This window comes from Corvus cornix, chromosome 1, assembly GCF_000738735.6.
Source record: "Corvus cornix cornix isolate S_Up_H32 chromosome 1, ASM73873v5, whole genome shotgun sequence".
Classification (NCBI taxonomy): domain Eukaryota; kingdom Metazoa; phylum Chordata; class Aves; order Passeriformes; family Corvidae; genus Corvus; species Corvus cornix.
Window position 1 is genome coordinate 108089305 of NC_046332.1, and position 27141 is coordinate 108116445.

The window sequence follows — 27141 nt, forward strand, 5'->3', positions numbered from 1 at the left end:
AAAAGCTCAGGACTAAAATTCAGACTTTCTACTCTGAATCTGTGTGTCACTCTGGGGTAGAAATCTACCTTTCTCTACTCAAACAGTACTAATGTCTAGCCTGACTGCAAGAGATTTGTACAGATGGAGTGCAAGGTTAAACCTGTTAAGCACTGTCAAGGCTGCCCTGGGCTGAGTGTATACTTTCCAGGGTGTACATACACTGCACAGCCTTACACCTCTTCTTGCACAAAAAATAGCCCATCTATAGCAGTAGCTCCACCATTCACCCGGAAGTAAGCTGGACCAGAGGTTTGTAACTGGGTAACAGAGGAAGATTTGGGAAAGTTGTTTAGGTTGGATATCAGGAAAAGGTTTTTCATCCGGAGGGTGGCTGACCACTGGAACAGACTCCCCAGGGAAAGTGGTCACAGCACCAAGACTGACAGAGTTCAAGAAGCATTTGGACAATGCTCTAGTGATTCTTGGTGTGTCCAGCACAGGATCAGGAGCTGGATTTGATACTCTATGATTCTACTACTGTCATCATAAACTCCACTGATCATGTAGTCCACAGGAAAATATGGTGTTATTCAACCCCACTGCTGTAAGTCCATAAACTCAAATGGATGTCACTATCAAATTATGGCACTAACAATTTCACAAATAAGAAACAAGCAGTCAATTGATTTCTGTTGTGAGGGATGAAGAGCTCCTGAGTGCCAAGTGAAAGCTGAGGTATGCCACTCTGCTCCATATCTTGGCTGCTGATTTCAGGAGTCTTAAAACTGTCACTAGATCCTGATTGTTATCTACTTGTTTGGGGAATATGAAGTTGCACTTTGTCTCCCTCTCCTTTAGCAAATGCAGGGCTAGGTTGAGCAGTCATTAACCTGGAGGTGAGGTTTAGCTCACTAGATGATTTGCTGAATTTGTACAGAAAGTCCTTTACAAACACTGCTGAAAACAGCAGAAAGAATACTTCTGGGCAGTTTTAGAAATACCAAATGTGTAAAATAACTATGCATTCATGATGGCGGTGCATTATTTACTAATTCTTTTTATCTAGGACCAAGGCAGTGTATAATAAAGTTATCCCCATTAGCTATTGCTATGCCTTCACTATAAACAGGTAAGGAATCTGGAGCATCCTAGCTTGGCACCCTTTGAAAGTGATAAGCAAACAACCTGCTGTCATTTAGCCTAACTGGCGAGAAACCCTTATAGCATCCCAGGACTTACATAGGTGATAATAATGAAAGTATTAAAAAAAAAAAAAAAATTCAAATGGAGGAAAAGAAGGAGCTTAGCTGTCTGGCTATCTTGTGAAAGACAGTATTGTTGTTTTGAAGTGACAAATAGAGAGGGAAAATTTTAGAGTTAAAACTATGGGTTTTTTAAACTTCTGCTCTGTAATCCACTGTTTAGTGACAAGACAATTCAGTTAAGATAGATAATAATCAGTCCATGCACTTTAATCAAAGTTGGAAGTTTATACAATATAAAAATCTTATAATGGTAAGTCCTAGAAAGCTACAAGCTGTTCAGAGATCTTTTTATTTTCTCTTCAATATGGCCTTCTCCTACTCTATTCATGGACTTATCATATTCAAGACTGTAGAAGCCTACACAGTTTAGAATTCAACTGTGTGGTAATCTTCACTAAAAACATGCACTTCTTCTGTCTCTATCAGAATCTTGGAGACTGGAGAGGCTACACATAGCACACTCCCAGAGTTCCCATTTAGGCCAGGATAAAGGGCAAGCTGAATCAAGAATTCCATTCTCAGCTTCATTCTCACCTATATTCTTTCTAAGTACATGGAGAGCTCAAAGGCAGTTAGTTCACTGAGGTGTCTAAATAACTATAAATTCTGATTTATCATTTCTGCTCAGTCTTACATGTTCTGCAATGCTCAGATCATGGCAAGCATGTTGTACATTACTGTTTCAGCATTTCTAGCAGCTACTCTCAATGCTATCTGTTCTACCTTTCTATTTATGATGTCACTACCTACCCTGCTTTAGAGGAATACTAATACTTTAGGGGATACTTTGGAGGATCACGACTAGACTATTGCATTAACAGCAACAGTTACTGAAATAACCTGAATTGGTGAAGAGAAAGGGTATGGCAATTGTGATTAGTTTTTCTTTCACCAGGCAAGGTGCTACATCTTGCTTGCACTGAATGCCGTGGACTTAATTTCAAAAGTAAGCATCTGTAACTTCTGCTACTATTGACTATAGCATTAGATGACAACTCTGAAAAAGAGATTTAATAAAAACAACAAATCCAGGTGGGAATTGACTTGGAGTCTCAAAGCTGACTGCTAAGTCTCCTTCTATAAATGCTTTCATATGTAATTGTATATTTGTATACTATTGCTCCATGGACCATAAGCTGAAACAAAATCTTGTTGCAAAATGATTTCTATCTCTTTCAAGAGTCAGTTCTAGAGCTCTTTTTCTACTTTTTCCTTTCCTATAGTGGTGAAGTTCCACTGAAAGCAGTGGAGCTGCTTATGGTTTAGAGTGCCATGAGAAAGTCAGCATTAGGAGGCAGAAGGCAGGTGGTTACAGAACCCTTCTACTTACTTGCCACTGAACTACAGATCCCTTTCTCTTTGTCTGATATGGATAATTGCTCTCTCATTTTTACAACGGAACAGAGTACACAGGTATTGTTTACAAATGTAACCACATTTTGAGAACTGACTGGAGAAATGATGCCAAAGCCACAATCATGAACAGCTCAGTGTTTGCTAGGATCACTGTGTTTCACAGGTACTTCCTGTGCAGACACCTTGGAAATAAGCTCTTTCCTGCTACAATACGTGGAAGATGATGGTGCTTTATAGGATGCAGAAAGACTTGGGGAACTGACCAAATGATTGTGCATCCAAATTGGAGAAAAGAAATGCACTTGAACTGGCATTGCTGTCGTGCCAGAGGATTTAAAGATAGTGAAGAGAATTGTTGGTCTGTTTAGTGCACTGCAGGGACAAAGACACTCATGGTTATTAGAGGAATTTGTTTCTGGGCTTGCAGTCTCCCACAGTGTCTACTAAAGACTATCAGTTCAGAAAGGCAGCAATATTTTCTCCTTTTCCTTTACTTGCAAGCTACAGTGCTTGTCATTAATCACCCTGACAATATGAAAATGCAGCATTATTCTGTTAAGTATTTCTATGTTTTCTGATTTTTCACTGATCTACCACATCAAATGCTATAGGCACAGACAAGGTATGCAGTTGCGTGTAGTGAAAAAAAGAAAAAAGAAAAATGCTTCAAGAAATCATAATGAAAATATTTGAGCCTGGGGTATCTGTACTGGACCTTTATGGTTTTTAAATTCATTTTCTTGATGATATTATTGATTTTATTTGACTAGCGTAATGGCTCTTAAAATTAGTATTCATTGCAAGATGCTAGTCAGACTTACATCTGTTTAGGAAAACCATGACTATTTTTTCCATGATATAAAAGGCTGGATGGTAAATTCTTAATCCCACCATTTCTACACTGAAATCAGAGGGGATAACAGAAATAAGTCAGTAAGTATGGAAGAGCCTTAAAAAGTCCAGAGAAAAAAATTCATGGAACAGTAGGTGTCTGTACCACATTTTTGTGTTACATGAAGGCCTGTGAACCTGAGTGGAAAAGAACAACTCAGTGATTCCCCAGATTTATGTTTCATCTGGGTTTCAGCTAGTCAGAGGGCACTTTGTATGCTGACAGAAAGAAAAAAACTATGCTGGAAAGATGGAAAAAGGACTTTTCCTGTTAGCCAGTCCTGCACAGCACTGGGAAAACAGCAAAGCCACTGGGCAGCCCCAGCCCCATGGGTGCAGTGCTCAGGGGAGAGCAGGGAGGGAAAAAAAGGAGAAAAAACAGGACCTCCCCCCCCCAAAAAAAAAAAAGCAAATAATTTCCAAATGCTTTGTTATTTCTAACATCTGTCACAGCTTCTCACTTCAGCCCCTCTGTATGATGATAAAGGTGGCACTTGAAGGAAGTGGTGCTTTTGTGAGTACAGGGTTAGGATAGAGTTTAAGGTTCACTTTTTGGCAAATCAGAATATTTGTATCCAACCTTTAAAAATCATCTGAGTATCACAGCTCTTCCTGTCTTATTTATGAACTGACAGTAATATACTTTTTTAGGATGTTTTGAGTTGATTTAGCCAGATTTATGAGGAAAAGTAAAGAGGCTTATAGGATTAGATATGGAATTAGGAACTATTTAATACATAAGACAGCTCCTATTACTGCTTACGGTTTCTTTGCATGTTATCATTAACCATAGGACATCTGAGTACAAGTGTCTTATGCACAGCCAGAAAACACTTCTGAAGGTTTTGTCAGAGAGTAGTCAGGAGAGAATCTCATGGATCATGGAAAAGCAATGTGTGGCCCTACAATTCCCCAACTTCAAACTTTAATTGCAGAATAACTACCATTTAAGAAGATATAATATGCATAAACTTACAAAAGGGAAGAGTCCGTCTTTGAAAAACCAAAATATTCAACAACTGTCTTGATGACTTTTAGAAAATTCTGCTATGTAGTAAAATCTGCAAATTAATTTGACTGATTATTTCTTAGTTCTACACAGAAAGCAATCACAATTACTGCATTTTATATGCTATAATAATATAGTCAGTCTATATTAAACACTGAAGAATGTTAATAGATATTTCTGCAAAAGATTAATAATTAAACAATTAAACATTTTTTTCAGACTACATCCCTAAACTATTAATCTCCTGAGTCAATGAGTTCAGACTCTTTACTGCTTTAGAACACAATGATGATTCTGGAAGTGGAGATTTACTATTTTTGTCAGCATCCTATTTTCAGACATCCTTTTTAAAAATCAAAGTGACAATTTTATCATATTGAAAACATTAAAAGAACCTAGATTTTGGCATACAGTCCTGAGATAATGGATGAAATCTGAGACAGCTACTGAATAAATACTAAATATGTGAATCCTAGTAATTGGAATTCTTTAAAACACACTTGTTCCTAAACAGCTATTGAAACTGAGCTCACATTGTTGGTTTTTTTCTTCTTCTTTCTGAGAATAAAAGAGACACATTTATTTCCACTATGGGGGATATATGCTACAAATTATTTGTTTTATGGATATTTAAAAAATATTTAGAATAATCTCAGCTACATTTTCCTTATACTTTGCTTTTCTTTAACTATGCTAAGAGAAAAAGCATACAACTATTGATAGCCTATTTTTTTCTTCAGTGTATTCTCTCATTTTGTTTGTAGAAAATTCAGTTTCACATTACCATATCACTTCTTAGTCCATATGATTTCTATCTCAAAAGATGTAAGACTACCATGAGATACACAGTGATGAACTCATAGGATCTGACACCTCTCATGCATGTATCTCTGGGCATGTAGGAGTATCCCACTCAAAATAATATCATCAGAACACAAGGCAAGAAATCAGTTCAAGTTATGATTACTGCAGAAGAGAAAATGGAACAGGGAAAATGAAAACTCTCCCCCTCGTGGCAAGGAAGCAGCACAAGCCTTCCTTAGGTACCTTTCTTAGGTATTAAACATCTGTGTCCAAAGTTCTGATCTGAACTAAAGGAATAATGTGTCTGATACATCAGTTAATGGCATCCTCTTGCCCAGGAAGATGAGTGCTCTAAAGCCCTATACCTCGAGACTAAGCTGGCAAAACCACTTAGAAAGCTAAGCTTTATGGCACCCAAGAGCTATGCATGTATGTGTTTTAACCTAAAACCACTAAACTTCAAGTTCTGCAGAATAAAGTGCTGCGTCTGTCAATAAAACCTGGACCACAATCCTTAAGAAGATTAAGTTTCTCTACCCTTCCTTTCTCAAAATGGTTCCAAATACGACGGCAATGTCTCTCAATCTGAGAGCAAAATGAGAATGGAGCGACTAAAAGCACTTTCATACATGCATGCAACTACACACACAAACGTACAGAGGATTCAACCTATAGTAATACATGTTATACTTAGGAAGGAAAATTTATGGCCAGGAAAAACAGTTCTGCAGCCAGACATAGCACTTTACAATAATAGCTAATAAAAACTGTAGAAGGAAGCTCTTTGTTTAATAGTGATAAAGGAAAATCAAACAGTATCACTTTTAGAATTTTATTAACTAGAAATGACAATAAAGAGTTTGAATGTTTGAAAAAACACTGTGAGTAAAATGATGAAGGATAAGACTTAGAAGGCATTTCTGAAAATCTGCATAGTTAGAAATGATATTCACAGGTTATTTTGGGATATTTTGGGTTGTTGAGAAGCAGGTGCTTGCTTTTCTGAAACTTTTTAAATCTTTAAAAGTTCACGAAATCCTAGTCCTTTGCCAGATAAGATGGACAGACACCTCAGGACCACAGAACAATAACCTCTGATTATTGACGTATTCCAGAGGTCTATATCAAGCAGGTTCTAGAGAGAGACTGCAGGAAATCTTACTGATGAATGCATGAGACTTCAGAAGTCTTAAAAGGAGGATACTTATATCAGAAGGTCCTGATTTCTTTGCAGAATTTTCCACCAGATGCAGTACCTCCTACCATTCAAATAAGCATTACGGATTTTCTTGGTGAGAATGACATCAGAGTTCTATAAGAATAAAACTGCATGAAGTCTGAAAAATATAGTGAACCTATAAAGAAAGGAGAAGGACCAGCAGGGCCCCCCCTGCCCTTTGTGCTTATAGGTATGATTGAAGAGGGTGAAATCCTAAAAGTAGATCAGGGCAAGTCGAGGATTATGTCACAGAACTCAACCTCTACAAGTCTTTCCCACGATCCAGGCTGCACCTCAGGACACTGAGACAGTAAAGGCTTTACAGCACAGGATTCCACTGGCTTTCTGGGCTGCAAGTGCATGTTGTCTGCTCCTATCTAATTTTTCATCTACCAACATCCCTGACTCCTCCACAGGTTTGTTCTAAAGTCCTCATCACCCATCAGGGTAAAATCAGTGGTGGAAGAGTAAATATGCTTACTTGTAGATCTGCCATTTAGAGGGAGCTAGAGGGGGCTGAGCCAACAGAAACCCCATGAAATTCATCAAGAAATGCAAATCCAGCACCTGTGAAGGAGGTACCCCTTGCAAGAATATAGTTTGGAAACTGATTGGCTGGGAAGTGGCTCTGCAAAATAGGATCTGGGGTCCTGTGGGCAGCAAGTGGGACATAAGTCAGCAGTGTGCCTTGTTAGCCAAAATAACTGAGTGTATCCTGGGCTGCATTGGTAGCAGCACAGCCAGCAGACTGAGAGCAAATACTATCCTTCCTCACTCAGGTCTCATTGGGCCACATCTAGAACACTGTGTCCAATTTTGGACTGGTCAAAACAGGACCTTAACAAACTGGAGTGAATTCAGCAGGACGACACCACAGTGTCATGGGGCTGGGGCACTATGAGATTCTGTGAGGAGGTCATTGAAGAGGTTCAGTCGGGCTCTTCCCAGGGGTGCACAGTGTGAGGATGAAAGACAACATGCATAAAAGGAAATGAGAGGTTTAGACTAGATACAAAGAAAAAAAAATGCACCATGAGGACAGTCAAGCTGTGGAACTGGTTCCCAAGAGGTTGGACAGTCTCTGTTGCTGAAGGTCTTTAAGACCTATCTGGCTAAAATGACCTGTCTGGCTAAAATAACCTGGTCTACTAGTGTTGACCACGTTTTGTGCAGAATGTTAGATTGGGAGAGTTCCTGAGGGTCCTTCCAACCTGGATTATTCTGTGATTCTATGACACTAATTAAGGAAATGAAAACTCTCTAAGTCACCAAAGCTAGATCTAACACTGAACTCTGACCAGTCACTCAGGACAAAGGGAAAATAAGGGAGCAAGGTGTAATCACAAAGAGGTAAGTTGCTAAAAGGGATTCTAGTGATTTTTTTATGACTAGCAGGCTAAGCAAATAAAACCTAAGGAAATGAAACTTCAGTGATTATATTGTCCATCACTCATTTCCAGGAATAAATTATCTAGCCTTTTAGACAATTTCAGCCAAATCTGAGAGGGAAGTCTCAGAGGTAATTGTGCTGTTATAGGATTTTGAAAAATTGGTTGCTGAAGAGAAGAAAGAACATTTTGCTTGTTTTAATACTCAAAAAAAGAGAAGCAGAGGGTCCCTGAGTTCTGTTTTGATTGGCAACTGTATTCCAGCCATCCAGCTAATGCAAAATATAGGTATGGTTTGCATTCTATGGGAATTATATGTGAATTTTTTTACTTTATTGTTTTTCAATCTTGGCACCCCTCCTCTTTTTAATTTTCTTGCTATCATACAAGACTTGTGGACAGAAAGAATAAATCAGATCATCTGACTAGAATTGAGGCTACACAATCTTACAGTGTTATCCTTATGTTGTCCTAATAGATAGAGAATTGCCTCAAGGTCTTAATGGAATTATTACTAAACTCAATTTTCCTGAGTGATATCAGACTTAATGATATAGGAGAGCAGCAAAATAATTGTCACTCATTTTATTTTAGTGTAACTGTTGAAAGAACATTTTCAACCTCTTGAATTAATCCCTCTTTTACTGGAAAAGGAACTAGATGCTTAAAATAATCACCAGTCAGAAGAAATATCTAGAAATGAAAGTCTAATCTAGAAGGAAACTACATATTCCAGGAAGAGACAAAGAATATCACTTCAGAAAGAACTACTTGCAATGGATCAATGGCATAGCCTCCTGCAGAAGCCCAGAGGATAAGGGGTTAATGTGAGTGTCTCAAACACTGACAGCCAGATGGCCACGAAGCCAACCAAGGGTTGTTGGTGAGAACACACTGTGAGAAAGAACAGCATGTGGCTGAAGAAGGGGCCAGACAGAGGTAGGACTTTTCTGGGACAAATATCCCTGTTCTGGCTCCTGGAGATAGGAACAACACAGTAACAGGGCAAGTACAGGAATGAGGTTGAGAAGAGGGCACAGACTGTTGGCCAAAAGCCAGCCCAGTAGTCTTCATTCCTCAATCAAGACTCCTTAAGTCCCCCACAAACTCTCTGACCCATTTTCAGAGAGGTCTAGAAGAACAAACTGCACATGATAACGAACTTGCATAGAAAGCAAGAAACTTAGCTCCAGTGTCGTGAAAACTTAGTTTTAAAAAGGTGCCTCCACAAAGTGTGGGTGGTGCTCACCCCACCAGCTGGATCCATGTGGCCCTTTCTCTCTTTATCTCTTTCTCTTTTTTCTCTAATTTTCTCTCTTTCTTTCCTTCTCTCTCTTTTTTCTCTCTTCTCCTCTTAAATTTCTCTCTCTCTCTCCTCCTTCACCCCACCCCTTAATCAAAATCCACCACTATGTACTCATATTATGACAGACTTATACCAATTTTGATCAGGTGTATAATTACAATTTAGTAATAAAACTTCGTAAGTCTTTATGGCCTATCTGACTTTGGTTGTTCCTTTTTGAAAATGGCCTCTATAAATCTAGGGTACTCCCTTCCTGTTAAGGATGGGATGCCACAGTCCCCCCAAAATAACAGTAAATAGAAAACAGGTATTTTGCTTACTTTTACAAAAAAATCCTGTAATACTCTGCTTCAATTTAAGAACAAAGCTTTTTTTCTGTGTTAAACAATATTTGTGGTTCCACAGATAAATAAAAATAAATAAATACAAGGCTAAATTAATCTCAAGAGTCAAAATTTTTGGGAGCAGAAACTATTAATGTCCAGTGTACCTAATGCTATAAGAATTAGACAAAGCAAACAGTTTTTGTCAGTTCAATTGCCATAACATTTTGGATCACACCAGAAGTATTGCCTGGCTTTCACCAAAATCACCTCAAATATGGACTTGCCCATAAAGAAAAGAAAACTTGAAAGCTGACCACCTCTATTGAATTACTGAAGGTCACCAGGACAGAAGGCTGAACCTTGTAATCTCAAAACTATTAGCACCAAGGTCTATGACTAACACAAAACTTGCTGCTTTCTAATCCAAAGTGTCTTTGTCTCTTTGGCACATAGGGGTATATTTAATAAAAGAAAAAAAGTTGCTTTCAAATTGCCTTGGAGGAAGAAAGCAAAAATTATGTTTATTAGATGATAGCAACAACACGTACAGAGCTGAGAAACAACAGTGATGAAAACTATGAAACAGGAAACTGTAACTGCTGACTTTAGCTACAGATGTTAAAAGATTAGGCTCCCTCTACTGTCAAAAATGCTTTCCCGGGAGGTACTTACAAGGACGGTGTACTGCACCATGGCAACTAGAGAGCAGCAATTCCTTAAAAAGCTTCAAGGGAATTCTGCAAAGGAGTTCACCTTAATACATTGGACCTAATGGCAGCTCCTGCAACCTCATCCTTCATCCAGTGCACAGCTGACCCAGCTAAATATTCATCCATCTAAAATATTCTGGCACAGCACAATGTGAAAGTATACCTTATTTGTCAACACTTGCAGAAGGTAATAGAAGTCATTTCAAATAAAGTTACAGACCTGAGGATATCCCGCAGTTCTCTTAGGCCATATCTACATGGATGGATGCAGCTAAGCATGAATGAGCTCTGCCTGTGCTTTGAGATGGTTGGCTATAAATCAGGACTATCTGTGAAGTTATAGAGATGCACTAACATAGCATTGGCCCTAAAGCAAGTATACCCTTCATTCCAGCTGTGTCTCATAGCTTATGACACTGACCACGATGTCATATTTTCTTTTGTATCTGACATGAAGGCCCAAGACAGTTCATATCTAGATGGCTCAGAGTCTGTTTGCTTCTGCCTGTATTTGTCTTCATATATATTTGCAATCCCATAGTTCTACAGCCCACATATTCATGACTGAGCCATAACATTTCCCAGACACTTCAGTGAAAATCTTTTCATTTGTACAGCAGAAAAAGGCACTATAATAATTCCTGTATTAATGTGGAACAGTTTTGTCACTGAGCATTTTACAGTAAAGTTATGCTTTATTATGCTTATCCTATGTTATGCTTTATTCTATATTCTATGCTAATTGTCAGGCTTGAAGGTTGGTGATTTAAAAACATACAAGATTCTTTTTCAGCTGAAACACTTTCACAGCATAAACACATGCAAGATTATCTCCCCTACTTATTAAAAGAAATTCTGAATTAGTTGTTTTCACCTCATTTTACGATACAGGCACCTTCAATTCCCTTATCAAGAATTTTCTGGTTTAAACTCCTTAATTACCCTATCACACTGATTTAATAAACATAGCTCTTTCCCCAAATCTGTAGTGTTATTTCTCATCCGGCCTCAAATTTGCCATTTAAGTTTAACAAATAATTTTAGATTTCCCTTGTAGCTGTTCCATTTAGAAGATGATCTTATATATAGTGCCTCATGAAAAGAGACATTTTAATGGCCATATATAAGGTAAAAATATTTTCCAGCTTTTGCTATAAATTTAGTCTTTTAAGTTATAAAATAGGCCACAAAATATTTCTATGTATTTTGAGTTTCTTTACATTATAAATATTGACAGAAAGCCCAATTTAGACTGCCTATAATAAAAGTCTATAATAAAATATTTATATGTTATGTTACACCTGATTGCTATACATTATTTTATACTTACTTGCAAGCAATTAAACAACCAATGAAACTTACCAATACATTAACTTGATGGTGGGATATTATGGGGGCAAATTAAGTGGCAAATCTGTTGCAAGAATTTGATTATAAAACAACTGCTATGGAGAGCATTTCTGTACAGTAAGCAGGATATGGAAATAAATTAACAACTAATGCTGGCTGTAAGCATTATAAGCTGCCCTTTTCAAAATCTAAATGAACAATTTGAGTCACTGTAAAAGAAAGCAAGAAGAAACACCCCTACCCTGCATGTAACTAAGGCATAGTAGCTATTTTGAGATTAACATTAGAAAGGAAATAATTTTCTTCTCTCATTGGGGATGAACTAATCTGTTCTGGTTTTCATTTTCACCTTGAATCCTGAGCCAAGGGTAATTCTAATAACAAGACTTAAAACCTCAACAGAAATATGTTAGTAGATATTTTTTCATAAGAGAACAGCCACTATTTCTCACTTTCCCTTAAAATACCTATGCCTTCCACTAGTTGCTTTTCTCCCTGTACTGAAACAAAGCCAGCTAACATTCATTTCTGTCATTCACTTTGTCAGAGTAAAAGCAAGTACAAAGAAATGCTGACTGGGCTCAGTGAAAGAGATATATAACAACACGCTTAGATATAAATGAAACTGCATTGTTTTGTTGTAATTTCTAGTTTAAGATAAATCTCCCCTAATTTTATCTATCTAAAATTAATGTCTCTAGTCTTATCTTGTCTGGTCTCCCTGAAGACTCAGTGGACACACTACATATAGTGCAACAGTTACCTGTGAAAGAATTGCATGGCAGTATTTGAGAAAGAATGTAGACAAGTACTGTAAAATAGATAACTAAAACTTGGATAGCTAAAGATAGGTCACATGACTTGTATCTTCAATGACTTCACGTTTGCAGAGCATTGTTGGTGCCACAGATGGAAACTGGAAATCCCCAACTGAGAAACTCTGGGAAGGAAAATATGAATACCCTAAACAGCTCCCTAAGGCAGCTAATTAAAATTAAAGAGTGACCTGCAATAATTCTAGTATTCTATGTTCCTTAAGATAGATATGACAGTAAGGCTACAAAACCATTTTCTTAGAGGTTCTAAATGTGTTTGTTTTATCTTTTGGTTTCAGTTTGGATGGTTTTCAAGGTTAAATAGTTGTATAATGAATAGTCACAAGGGGATTCAGAACTAAGCATGGTTTTATAGTGGAATGTTAATGAGAAATCTATACAAGATTGGCATGGGATGAGAGAGAGAGTTGGGCTGCTCTGAAGTAAGAGGTTGAGGACATGAAAGAAGGGTTGAGGTATCTAAATGTTTCTGGAAATCTATATTCAATAAAATAATTTCCTCACTATTTTAACACCTGGGTTTGCACTTGTTAGTTGCTTACAGATACTACTCCAAGAAAATATACTATGAAAAGGTGTCTATACTCTCAGTACATCACTTGGGCTGAATGCAGATGTCTTGATATTATATCTCTATAATTTCTACTAAGCAAGAAGAGCACAGAAGCTGGATCTGATTCAGATACCACAGACAGGCATGTCCTCAAGACTTGCTGGTTCTGCAGTAATTCAGAACATAGGCAGGTTACTTATATTTGAAAAATTCATGTATCTCAATTCTTTTTTCTAATACCTTTATCCACGGATCTGATTAGTTCTCAACAGAATATATCAGTAAGGGATTATGACATCTGCTACTATGTGGTCTTTGAAATATTATTTCTCTGACAATGAATCAATTCTTTATGTATAATAAATTTTTTTTCCTTAGGCCTTACCAGGCTAATCAACAGCTAATTTAAGGTTACTCAGAAAAAGTTGACAGTTGTACTGTTATCCAAAAATCAAACTAATTCTTAATATAAGCCTATTAACTAGTTCTTTATTGTTTGCTCTTGTTACTATAAAAATTGCTAGTTGTTTGTGAATTTTATAAAGTGGTCAATGTCTTTTTATTATCATTTTTATGGATTTGCTATCTTTTCTGATATTAGATTGGTATATCACTTTTTCTGCTTTTCAGAATTATCAAGAAACACTTTCTAAAGATATCTGGTACCAACTTTACCACATTCTCTCACAACATTTCATTTTCAGTGGAATTGAGATTAATTAGATGTGCATTAATATAGTCTATAATGTATGCCCTGGAAGATAATTCTTAAATAAGACATGAAAAAGGCAAAAATTAGTTGCCTGACATTAATATGAGAGATCCATTAGAATTTTAATTCATTATCAAGAAACAGATTCAAAAATATTCAAGGTCTACAATATCTGTAAAATTTTAGTATTTTGCTTTTGAATTATATTCGTTTGAGTATTTTTATAATTTTTCTGCCTTGTGTTTCTTCCTTTTTTTTTCTTCCTTTTTTTTTTCCTTCTTTTTATTCTCATTTGCAATTCCTATCAAAATATTTTAAGTTAACATCTATTCTTTAAAACCTTCTTGCACTTCATTGATTCAGTGATTTCTGGCAGTTTTAGGAGGATTATTTTTAGGCAGCTCTTGTTCACAGAAGCCAGACTTAGGCATAAATATCCTGGGAAGACAATATCCTGAAAAGACAAACAAGAGCTTCCACCAGTGGTATGCTGATAAGATAAAAAGTTATATAAGACAGTAATTTAAAAGTCTATCTTCTATTGTGGTTCTTTTTCCCAAAAATTACATGTTCTCATTTAAGATACATAGGGACCGGGTGTTAATGTCACTTCCTACACAATCATGACTAATACAAAAACCCAGTATCTAAAGCTGCTGGAAAGAAGGAAGAGTATTGTGAAATTCTGGTACAAGGACAGGAAAAAGCTACGACATCTGAATGGCTGTTCTTCCTGGCACTGAAACTTTACCTTTCAAAATTCAGATTCCATTGTCTTAATACAACTGTTGGAAAAGATAACATAAAAATTTAGTATCAAGCAAAGATTGAAGTTATAAATTAAATCATAAATTGCTCTTTAGCTCACAAAAGACAAATCATGCCACTGCTGTTTCCTGGAGTTTGCTTTGCACTCATGAAACTGAAACCAAGGAAACAAATTCCATTTGGTGTAGGATGATGCCACTCCCATTTACCTGTTGGAAACACAATGAGTTACCATGTTCTGAAATTAATTGGAACAGAAAAGGAAGTCACATCTGTCAAAGAACCGTGCTTAGATATAGGTTTGACTCAAAAATTTAGTAAGTGGAGAATAGTGTTTCACTGTGTTTGTGAAAGAGTAAAAATTTGCATTCATCCTAGGTTTCTAAAGCCACTGGAAGAATACTCTAGGATGACTGTGGCATTTTTGCTTAATTTTTTTAATGAAATATTGCCTGTTATCTTACAGTAAGTACAATACAAACTGTTATTTAAATATAGGAAACGTGCTAAAGTAACCATGTGAAATAAGGTTTTCAAATACTGTAGAACTGCACTTGTAAAGCTATTTGAGTGCTTACCATTCATAGTGTATTTCTGTCAAACTGGTGCAGGCTCTGCTATAAAGCAAACTGAAAATCTATTTTTATTTCTAATTAAAGGGAACTCACTCTAGAGTTAATTACAGAGTATCTAGATATGGATCAGGACTTCTAGGAAATCAATTTCACACAAAAGTATGCAACGTGAAGGTTTCTAATGGCTTCTATGAGATTTAGAGTATGCTCTCTGCTAGTAATGACAGTGGTAGGGAAAGTTGCTTTGTTCTCCCATCTGCCGTGGTGATAGTCGACTTTTTATTTATTTAAATAATAATTTCCACGTTATTACAAGCCTTTGATTTCATAAAACCAATATGCAGAAATGATCATAGCTACAGTATATTTGTTTCTGGTACCTTTCAAACATGGAATATCACGTTCACTTAGACACGCTCCCTTGAAAGCAAGACAGCTCCAATAATTCCAAAACTGTCCTTAAGCATCATCATCAATAGCATGTCTCATAAACACAGATTCACCCATGTCTCAAGGGCAGAGTTACACTGATATTTTCACTCCTTACAGACACAAACTGCTGGAAGTAAAATCCTAAAGGCCATATTGTCCTCCTTCACCTCATCCCTTGGATTCATGTGCAGTCCAAATGCACCTCACAAAACAGCAGAAGCTGTAGGGATCATCTACAGTTCAAACAAAACCTCTTAAACAGTTACCCAATAAGACTGACGCCAAACCCAAAAGATTTAGAAGAAAAAGAAAGGTGAGTGAATCAGATAGCAGTCAAGCTTATCATCACCTTGAGGTGCTGTCCATCATACTCAAAACGGGTAAGTCACCCAGCCAAAAGACAGCTGGACAGTAATCATACTTTACAATTCTCTAGTGCCTTTATCTGATGACCTCAAAATACTAATTCATTTCGCCTCATGAGTCTTCTGCTGCTGGCTAAATACCACTATAGCCTAAATAACAGATAATTGAGTGTTAGTGATGATAGTACAAACTTTCAGCTAACAGTAAATTGCTGTCCTTGCTATGCACCAGTGGCAGAAAATGCTATGAGGAGATTCCAAAGGTTTCTCAGAGACTGGTATACTAAAACAGTAACAGGCTGGGTAAAGCCAGTCTCTAGGGAAAGGAGATTCCAAAGGTTTCTCAGAGCTTGGGGTACCAAACCAGTAAGACTTGGGGAAAAGCCAGCCTCTGGGAGAAGCACAACACCAAATGTCTCCTGGTCTTATTATCTGTGTGAGCAGATTTTCTTCAGTCTCTTTTCTAACTTATCCTTCATTTTTGTACATGGCATCGTGACTAACAAAGATTTTTCTTACCACACCAGAATAGGACTTGCTATTTGAAAAAAACAAAATCAACTAAACAACAGGCATAGAAGAAGAATTTGTAAACCTTACCAGATTATAAATCTGTCTCAGTTTCTTACACTTTAAATATTGAGACAAAGCAGAGACGACACAAAGATTACTGATTTAGATTTTTTACTATTAACCTCTCTGATTATTATTCTTTTTAAGCTTTACTCTCTTCTCCCTCCAGGAATCTAGAATCAAAGCTAGTGACTGGCTGACAATGGAAATAATATGACTGTAGAAATCTGCAAAGTGACAGCTGTTTACCAATATTTCTAAACAAAGAAGACATAAAAGTTACCAAAGATTGGATTGTAGAACAAAGTCAGTGCAGGCTAAACCCACATTAAGTATTTTTTTTCCTCCAGTTACTGCTTACACGTTTAGAATCATACCTCATTCTATCATAAATGCAATAATTGTGTATACATCAAGCTAATTTTTTGTATAATAATGACAAAGTTTTTAACAACATTTTCTTAGCTAAGTGATATTTCCAAATATATATGTAGTGCAAAAAGTGATATTCTATCAGATATCAATCTATTGTCTTTTGAGGTGGCACATCAAATAAAACTTTTAATGGCAAGTTTTAGGCATTGCCTGAAGAGCCAATTTTGTAAAATTCCTACGAATGGAAAGTTTTAATAAATGGAACTAGTGATATATATAACGATTTTCATTATCAGATTATTGTTGTTCATTCTCAGAAGAATTGTCAAAGAATTTTCCGTGGCAATTCAACAAATGCTTGAAACTATGACTTTTTATCTAAGGCAAAGTTATTTGTTAACTCTTAAATTCTTAAATTCATAATTCTTAAACTCATGCTGGAAAAAAGGTATATCTCATAAATCATAGCAAGTAATGTATCACTGCCAGTAACATATGATACATCATCTAAAAAAAAAAAAGAAATTAGGAGGAACTATAAACCTGTCTTTTACTGCACAATGCCAAAATTGGAACACATTGGTTACCTGCTACAGAGTACAAATAAGTTACTGGGGCACTAGCCTTTGCAGTGCTCCTAAACATGAACCATGCCATAAATATTAGATAGGTTTGGCTATATTTAGTGTATGATTTCCAGATTACAACATCAGAACAATATACCAGTAGAAAAGAAAATTCTATGATATCATAGAAGATGAAAGCTTTATGATAATTTTAATGCCTTTCTATACTTCTCCTGATTGTCCAGCCTTGCTGTATAAAGTGTAACGTAAATATTTATAAAAGGGCGATGCTGAATTTAGAGCTGCTAACAATTCTAGCTATGCTCATTAGACCTAAAGTGAGAACTGCTCCTCAAACTCATAAATCCTCTTCAGTCAAAAGGGGTTTTACTCTAATGCAGGCATCACATATTCAAATTTTTAAATCAATAACAAAGGTACAAAGGACTAAATGCCTAAAACTATCTCAGGGTAAATGTACATCATTTATAATGATATAAGAATATTTGCAATATGATGTGAGATTGTGGTCCAATGCAAGTGATAGCTGGTCAAAATATTTTCAGTTTTACAAAAATGCCCACAAATTAAATTAAAATTCTATATAAATGCTCTACGCTTAGTTAGAAGAAAGTATTGTTTGTGACTTTAAAACATACTCCCACAAAAAGAAGAAAAAAACCCAATCATCAACAGTAGGCGAAATACTAATGAAGGCCATCAGAAAGAGCAAGTTTTGTAAGTTACTTACGCCTGTCGGTCCCTGTACATCTGGTTAACTTTCTCCCATTCAAAATTAAGTTGAGTCAGCTTTTCTTGTATATTTTCTGCTTCCTTTGGTGTAACATTTTGCAAAGCCGGTGTCTTCTTGTTGTTAATAATTTCTACATGACCCTGCAGTCTCCCCAGGCTATCCTTAATGCTCTGTAATATCAAGATTTTAAAAAATAAAAACAAAACATCGTTTTTATAAATAACAAATAATTGTTCATAAGCAAAAGAAGGTAGTACAAAATACTAATTAAACAATAACATTGATAATAAGAGTAATTTTACAATAACCTGGTATAATAACTAAATGTCCATCCTTTCTTTGAAGACTGAAATATATCTGAGGAACGTGAGGAGGGGAAACAAAGTGCTATTGACTCAAAAGTTCTGCATGTCAGTATTTACATTTCCTGACCTTTCATTTCCCTTTACTTCCCAATTCAGAAACCATTCCTTGGAGCAATCACCAGGAAAGAAGCCTGAGCCCTGCAATCCCAGGTGGAGTCTGCTGAGGTACTGAGATGAATTTGTGGTGTGCAGTCTGATCACTGTGAGGAGTTGCAGAAGAACTGAGCAAGATGCAGGGTGAAAATCTTTAATACCGACACAAAAACAATGATCTGGCAAACCAAAAATATTGGCCATTAATTTCACTTGGTTGGCAAAAAGCATAAACTTGGTACAAAAATTACACTGCAAAATCTCACGTCCCTGGGACATGACAGTAAAGAAAAAAAGCATGTCCCTTGATGGTTTTTGGTTAAACTTGAAAAATAATGGGTTTCTTTTTCACTATCCAAGTCTCCTAGAATGAAATAAACAAATGTCTTGCAATCTATACAAGTGAATCAAAAGAAATGTAAGATAGACATTCAGCAAAGGAAATTTCACACTCATTGATTTAAATAAATCATAGCTTTAATATTTGAAGCTTTAGACATGGAATACCACAGAGCTTCAGCAACAATTTAGAAGGAAAAAAGAATCAAAAATCCATGTCTTTTAGTATAAAGTGAGTAACTTTTAATTTAAACAAATTAATCTTACATCTCCAAAAATCTCATTACTTTCATCTCTTCTCATTAAGGTCTTTTCTACATGCCCTTCTCTAAATATTTTTTAGTTATTTATTTTTGAAGTATTTAATAGTCTTTTAAAATTAAATATGATATATACAGCCAAGCTGTACTACTTATTGAGGAAGTGTTTTTAATTTTTAAAATTAATTAAAAAAAATGCAGAACAACTGCTTTCTGGATAAAAACAGAAACTGAGAAAATATTTTGAAGATAAAATTCAGAGCATATTAAACTGAGTTATCCTAAATTCCTAAGTAACAGGTGTGTCATTGAACTTTTTTACCATGGCTTATATTTTAACCATCTGCCACTGTTTTCCTATCATTGTTCTGCTCCATTGCTTAGAAATGCTGATGTTTTTTTGGTTGTTCATTCTTTTTTCCAGGTTTTAATCAAACAAAATAGTAATTTTCAATTTGTTCCAATTTACTGAACACTATCAAACCATGTTAAAACTGCATCAAACCATAATAATTTTGATTCTGGTTTTAAAGTGTTGCTCTACTAGTAACCTTCCATGTATAAAATGTAGTATAATCAAAGCTGCAGAGATATGTGTAGTTACTAGAAAGGAGTTGCTAATCTTAGAAAGTCATTTATAAACTGGACACATTTCATGGGCAGTTTGAACCAAACTGAAGCACTTCCCAGTCCATGAGTAGTGAGGCCTTCTCTCTCTCCTGCCTTTCTTTAACTCTTGGAGTCTAATACTTGCCTGCTGTAAATGCTGACTTGGATTCCAACCCTGCAATTCCTGGTTTTTTTCTTAATAAAGAAACTTTTATGATATCCATGTAGATTGTATTTATAATTTCCTCTTTGTTCAGCATTTATGAATTCTGATTCAACAAATGGGTTTAATTTTATTTTTTTTTTTAATAAACACACAATCCACACCATCTCATGGTTAGATAATAAGTTCTACTATTCTACTGTAATGACTTTGACTTAAAACCAGTTTTTTAGAACCATGGGTATGACAGAATGTATTAGTGTATTACTGGTAGTACTAATAGGAAGCAACAGGGAAGTGGGGATACTTATCCAAATTGTTTTCTCCTCCAAACTGCTGGATAAATATTTTAAAAACCCGAAGAAATTAATAAAAAATCTGAATAACTCTTGAAGTGAAAAAATATGGTTGTAATTTTTTAACTAATTAAAGTTATTACACTGCATTTATTATTTTGTAAAATATAGGACTTGAAGTCTTTACGTAAATGTGAAGGCAATGCATCGAAATAATTGCGTACAAAACCACCACACAAAACAAAATAAAACATATTCTGTGTTCCTAAAGTTCCAGCACTATAATATGCTATTTGTGAGAAAAAAAGAAAAATACATTCCATAAAGCCCCATATGAATAATAATTTGAATTTTTAGGTCTTGAGAAACGTGACTTACATTTAGCAGACTAAATGAATATTTATAAATCAAAAGAGAATGGTAGATGTCTTGTCTCTGGAATGAGTCACAATAAGGTACAGATTTCCTCCTTGTCAGCAATCTATCATGTGGAGTGAAAGTTGGCTGGGTGTGTGTCATTACTCAACAAACCTCATTTGACTTTCCCAGAAAAATGTCTCACACTCTGTGTTCCTTACTCAGGTCTCCTTAAGTCTTTGTTTTACATCCTCAGGACACGGATAATTCAGATATTCTATGCTATTAATCTCAGTGTAAGAAATATTAGATGATAAAGACATAAAGTGCGTCTAAATATTCCATTATATCCCATGAATATAAGGAAGCAGCATCTTCACAAAACCTCATCCATGACTATAAATTTGCATATTTAAAGAACAGGAGAAAGTGTAATTGAAATGTTATAAGCTGCCAGGACATATTTAAGCACTCCAGTGAAGTGACCTTCTTTTCATTAGGTTTGAATATCAGCTCATCTGAGCCACCCAACAAGGCACTTCTTGTGTTCAACATGTTTAAGCAACCAAATGAAGAGTAATATATGTGCCTATGTACATTGAAATTGTAGGCTTTTTCAACCAAGTAGAACAATTTTCTAAATATTAAAAATAGACAAAATGCATCTATGCACTTCAGAATTGGTAAGTGATATATACCTTAATGTAATTAGTGGTCTATGAACAGGGTACAGAATTTCTATGTCAGATTTTTGCTTTTGTTTAAAGCACAGCTGCTACAGACAGAACAAGTTGATATAGATGATGTGCTGTAAATGAGTATAAAAATGTCCAAAAGGAAAAAAAAAAGATAGAGAAACCGTGTATATATGCATGTGTACACTTATATATTTCAAATGTATTCCCCATCTATCTTTCATGTTGAAGAGAATGATCTACAGCAGTTATCAACAATGCCTTGGGAGATTTTGTAACATGGTTAACAGAGGTGTACGAAGCTTTAATTTTTTAGAAAAAAAAGATAACAGAAAATCATTAGCAACTGAAGTGACAGTAGCCTTTAGGGACTGATCCATCTCACTGCTCTTAAAAAGAGAAATCCGAGTGCTAGAGACTCAAGCCCCAGTTCATTTTCACTACGTGGAATTTGTCTTTATCTGCCAGAGAAAGACAACTTCCTGTAAAAATTCAGTTCCTTGGCTATTTGTGTACAAATCTGTCACCAAGCGCAGTGTTACTGTCAGATCTATTTGGAGAGTGCATGTGAGCACACTCAGTTCTAAGTTATGGTTAATTGGGTTTTATTGAGCTGCAGCAGAAAATCACTCTGAATTTCACATTACGCGAAACTTCTTGATAAGAATCACTTAGTGCACACCAAATACATATTCCAATGTGTAAAATTAAAAATACATTTTTTTGACATTCCAAACATTTGTAGAATGACGTTTTATAATTATATGTATAGCAGATCCATTACACTATTTCATGCTTTTTGTACCAACATGAAACCCAGTAACAGCACAGTTGTTATTAGCCATGAACAGGTGGAAAAATTCCACAAATTAATTACAATTTTAAAAGCTGTATAGAATTATGAGTTACAATAGCTGGTATGGGTATTACTGGCTTCATAAACCATTTCGAAAGTGGATTCTAGGTGCCAGAATCATGGATGTGTGATGTGTACAATAAATTCCTATATTCTGAAATATGACATGGTAGAAAACAGTGCAAAAAACGTGCTCTATGTGTCAGTAGATGAAGGATTACCAAAGGAAAAAAGAAGAGAAAAAAAGAAGATTAATCAGAGCATTAAAATATCTATATTTAAAAAACAACCTGGAAAACAACCCAATTTTTAATGAACTAAATAAAAGCCCTATGGGAAGTACAAAAGAACATATGATCTAGAAACAGAATTGTTAGAGTGATTATGCAAGATACACATATATCTTACATATATAAGAAATCTCTTCCTCAGAGCCAGATGGCTTTCCATATTAAAACCATTACATCATTGAAAAATATGAGAGCTAAATGGATAATCATATGCTACAATAAGATGTTCCTGCCAAAATTAAGAATAATTTTAAAAAATAATAAAAGTAACACTAATATGTATGGGCCCTACTGCAGGTCTGCAGTATAATTATAGAATGCAAGTAACCTCAGGAAATAATTTTTGAATTCAAAGTTAATAGAATTAAGTAATGAATAGGCACAACTATGCCATGACTATGACAGTGATCCTTAAAAATCTTGCTAACAACTTTTTCATATATGGTTATAAATTAGACTTCTTAAATTCCAGGTATACTGCTTCATTTTAACACACTCTTCCTATATGTTAGCAAAGAGAAATATGTGTTAGTTTTATTCTCTGGTTAATCAGTGTATTTATTCCAGCATATACATCTCCCAGTGAATAATCTGGAACTCAAACAAGTCAAGTAGCTTGCATGAGATAGTCATGACACAGGAAAACTTGCTCTTAGTATGAACAGTATAACCATACTAAGTAGAATATCTGCAAATGTTTCCACTAATTTCACTTTTAGGAAACATTTGAAACATCAATTGCAAGGAAGGATAATTAGCTAAAATCTGAAGGCATTTTATCCCTATGTTTGTTCATGCAATGAAATCCATTGTAATCACAACCCATTCCATACAGGTAGCTCAAAGATTGTGAACTCCATCAATATGAACATCATCAGTGGCAGGCAGAAATAATGTCTGTGCTTATAACAATAGTTGTCCTATTTTGAGAGTACATAAGGCCAACTTTACTAATCCATCAATCTATGAAGCACAATTTTCTGTACAATCGAGTTTCATCACTGACAGAACTGTAATATTTAAATTGTTTGTTAAATATGTCAGTACAGTGATAAAGAAAAGCTGAGGTAATGTATGTCTTAGTATTCAAAAGACCTTGTAATGGGATAATGAACACATTGCAGTGCTCACTTTATGAGATAAAGTGACAAGATTTGGTTTCTCTATCTGACTTTTCCACTCCCTAAAGCTCAAAATGAATAGAAAAACATTCCTAGGAGCTGATTTGAGCAGATATACTGAAGTGCTCATTAAAGTATTACAGTTTACTAAATGTTAGAAGCTACCAGATTTCTGCTGCAAAACCTCATATTTTACTAACTTCACATGCCTTTGATATAAAAAGTTAGTTCTTGAATTATCTATGACAATTAATATTAGCAATTTTTAATTTGTATTCAATATTCTTTGTAAATAAACTTATTTTTCCTTTTACGGATTAATTAAAATGGATTCTTTCTGAATGAGAGTGAAAAAAAAAATCTCAGTTTTAAAACACAGCGCTATTCATGACAGTTTTGTAATTTGATTCATGCAAATCTGTCAGAGAAAAAAAATCAACGACAATTTAATTTCAAACCTTTCCCAACCAGCTGCTGAACAATTTATGCACTACTTTTCTATTTTTACTGCAGGATAATGGCAATGATGGATGCTTTTCCCTGGAAATAAATATTCATTAAGCAGGCTCAGATCAAACCTATACCCTTCCAAAAGCCCACGATTGTGCAAGACACATTCGCCTCTTCTAAGAGATTTATTTTGGAGGAAGATGGAACTGTGCCCACAAATGTGTCTCATAACAATTTAATAGTTCAGTTAAATTAAACCTATGGTAGTACTTACTTGTAACCTCAGTAATCAGTATTATTAAAGTTGGTGTCAACTCCAATAATGCCAAATATATGTGGGTGAAGAACAGATTACTTATGGATATAAATCAGATAAAGCTAGCCCACATGTAAAGCATTAAGAAGAACAAAAAGGAAGTCATTTCCCAGTAAACTTCCTGAGGTAGACCACTGTTTCTCCATCCAATCTATTCATGAACAAAAGTTCATTAACAAGGATCAAGTAGGGGCTCATTAGCCTTGATTTACATAGTCCAGGTTTTTTGTGCAGAAGGGATTGTTTCAAATGAAGAATGACAATTAGATTGGCACGTTTTGTGCTTCAATATTCAGACTGACTTTAATCTACTGGTACTAAATCAGAAGTGGTAAAAGAAACAGCCTACTGGTATTTGACACCTATTGATTGACATCCTATTACCAGTTCTGTGCTTCCTTTGATCCAACACTTCACTGTTATGCTTCACTACCCAGCTCTACTGCCTTGCTAGGAAACGGAAAACACCCTAATTTTCACAAGCTAATAAGAATATTTGTGTGTGTGCATATGTGTGTGTATACAAATGCTGAAAATATATAATATCTTTGAATGTATAAAAATTTTGAATAGATGTGATTTTACAGAAGCTAATAGCAGTATATGGATATGGTGTTGTTACATATCCTCTGACCTGGAAAGAGATAAATGGATTCCTAGAGAGGAAAATTCAGAGCATATAGCCAGAGCCACTGCCCTGATTCTCCCTCTAAGCTTCTTTCTTATAGCTGACTGTAGGCAATTTCCAGCCTCTTTAGGCTAATATTTACTGTATTTAAAAAAAATTTCCTTTCCCTAAATAATCACGGGAAAATGGAAATGTAGTCTTCTCTTCATCCTGGATGACAATTTGGAATTGCTATAATTATATACAGCACTTGAGCATGATTTTTTACAAGGCTTTCCTCACACAAACATTATTCTGCAAAAGCTGATAACTCATTCATCTACTTAGACTTACAACTTAATCTTATTCTCTTCTTATGTCAATTCTGTGTTGGAAAAATTCCACCGATTCCAAAGGATTTTGCTGTTGCAAGTATTGAACAAACAGGCAGCAATATTTCAAGCACTGAAGAAACCACACAGTAATATTTAAAGTCATACTAACAATACAAAATTTGATTTTTCTTAACCACATTATCTAACTGTTGGACAATATTCACTGTTTAGCTAATTAAACTGAAATAATAACTACATGGAGTACAGACCCAATGAGACCTCAAGGTTTTTGGTTCTAACATTGAATGCAACAGTTAAATTTTACTTGGTTTTGTTCCTGTTCCAATAATTTAAAAAATCATACAATAAAATAAAGCACCAAAGATTGGGTGTGGACAGGGTTACTTAGTAATAACTTATACTTACCAATCATTGAATCATAAAATAATTTAACCACTAGGTGATGAGCTCAGCTGGTTAGAGCATGGTGCTAATAACATCAAGATTGTGGGTTCAATCCCTGCACGGGCCATTCACTTAAGAGTTGGACTTCATGATCCTTGTGGTACCTTTCAACTCAGAATATTCTGTGATTTAGATTGGAAAAGACCTAAATCGAGTCCAGTCATTAACCCAGCACTGCCAAGTCCACCACTGAACCATGTCCCCAAGTGGCACATCTACACATCTCCTAAATAACTCTAGGGATGGTAACTCAGCCACTTCCCTGGGGAGCCTGTTTCAATCCTTAAAACCCATTTCAGTGAAGAATTTTTTTCCATTATCCACAGACAAACAAACCTTTAACCACCAATTCTATTTTTAAATATACTGTGTGGCCATTGCCATCCTTTCTCTCCCATTCAAGGACATAATTTGCAGATACCCTAATGACCTTGTCCTCCAAATACAGGTTAAATAGGCAAAAATAAATTAACACTTCAGTGTTTTGCTACTTTGCCCCAGTGTGCCCCCACAGACAAACATCCATATATGCACACATCACAGAGAGTGGTTTAGCACTTGTAGAACAGATGTCTCAGGATGAGTACAGGCTGTCAATATACAGAAGACCCAAAGTGATGTAATCTAATCATTGCTAAGAAAATCTTTCCATCTTACCTTGAGACACTCTTCTTGTTTGAAGAGATCCTCACAATCCCCAGCCTGCAGAACAGGAGAATTAAGGCGCTCTTCCACTTCAGACAAAGCTTGCAGAAGGTGAAGGATCTCTGCCAGGTATGTAGAAGGCACATGAACGGTTTCCACAGTCCTAGTTTCAGTCATCATAAAAGTTGTATCTTCACGAACTGTTTGCTAGTACAGATATACAACAGAATGCTTCCTTTAGTTTCTTAACACTAGAAAAATTATAACTTAATGCAATTTCCAGTTCACAACCCAGAAACAATCAAAAGTAACTTCCAAAGAAAAATGCAGGAAATATCTGAGCTTTCTGACACACACCACTCATATTCCTTGTGTGTTTGAAATGGCAGGTACTGAAATTAATCCATGCAAGAATGTACAAACTTTTCTTCTACTCTCCAAAGAAATGCAGATAGGAAATGCAAGAGTATGCTGAGATTATGGTGTTACTGAGATTTTAGTGCTAGCCCTTTCATTTTAAATCATCACACCTCTTGAAAAATCTGTCCTTCATTAAGAAATTTCATGCATGCCAAGTCTAAAATACTAAATAATTTCAAGGTATCGAGTAAAATGACTTGTATAATAGACATGATTCCTTAAATAAAATGCAACACAAAACAAATATGTCAACTCTGTACTTTCAACACTATACTAAAAACATGCTCTTCAAACTAGAAAGTACAATTTGGAATTTTGTGATTTGAAAGGTCTTTAATGCATTC

At 35.5% G+C, this 27141-nt stretch overlaps 1 protein-coding gene across 9 annotated transcripts in view; it reads right to left on the reverse strand.

The window, feature by feature from the left end:
* DMD (dystrophin) overlaps positions 1-27141 on the reverse strand; it is a 1178400-nt gene that overhangs the window by 564111 nt on the left and 587148 nt on the right. For all 9 annotated transcript variants that reach the window (XM_010394528.4, XM_019282745.3, XM_039551931.1 and 6 more), the window contains 2 exons: positions 26390-26584; positions 18113-18285 (listed from right to left, as the gene is read on the reverse strand). In XM_010394528.4, coding sequence (XP_010392830.2) covers positions 18113-18285; positions 26390-26584 — 368 coding nt within the window. The remainder of the gene's footprint in view (positions 1-18112; positions 18286-26389; positions 26585-27141) is intronic.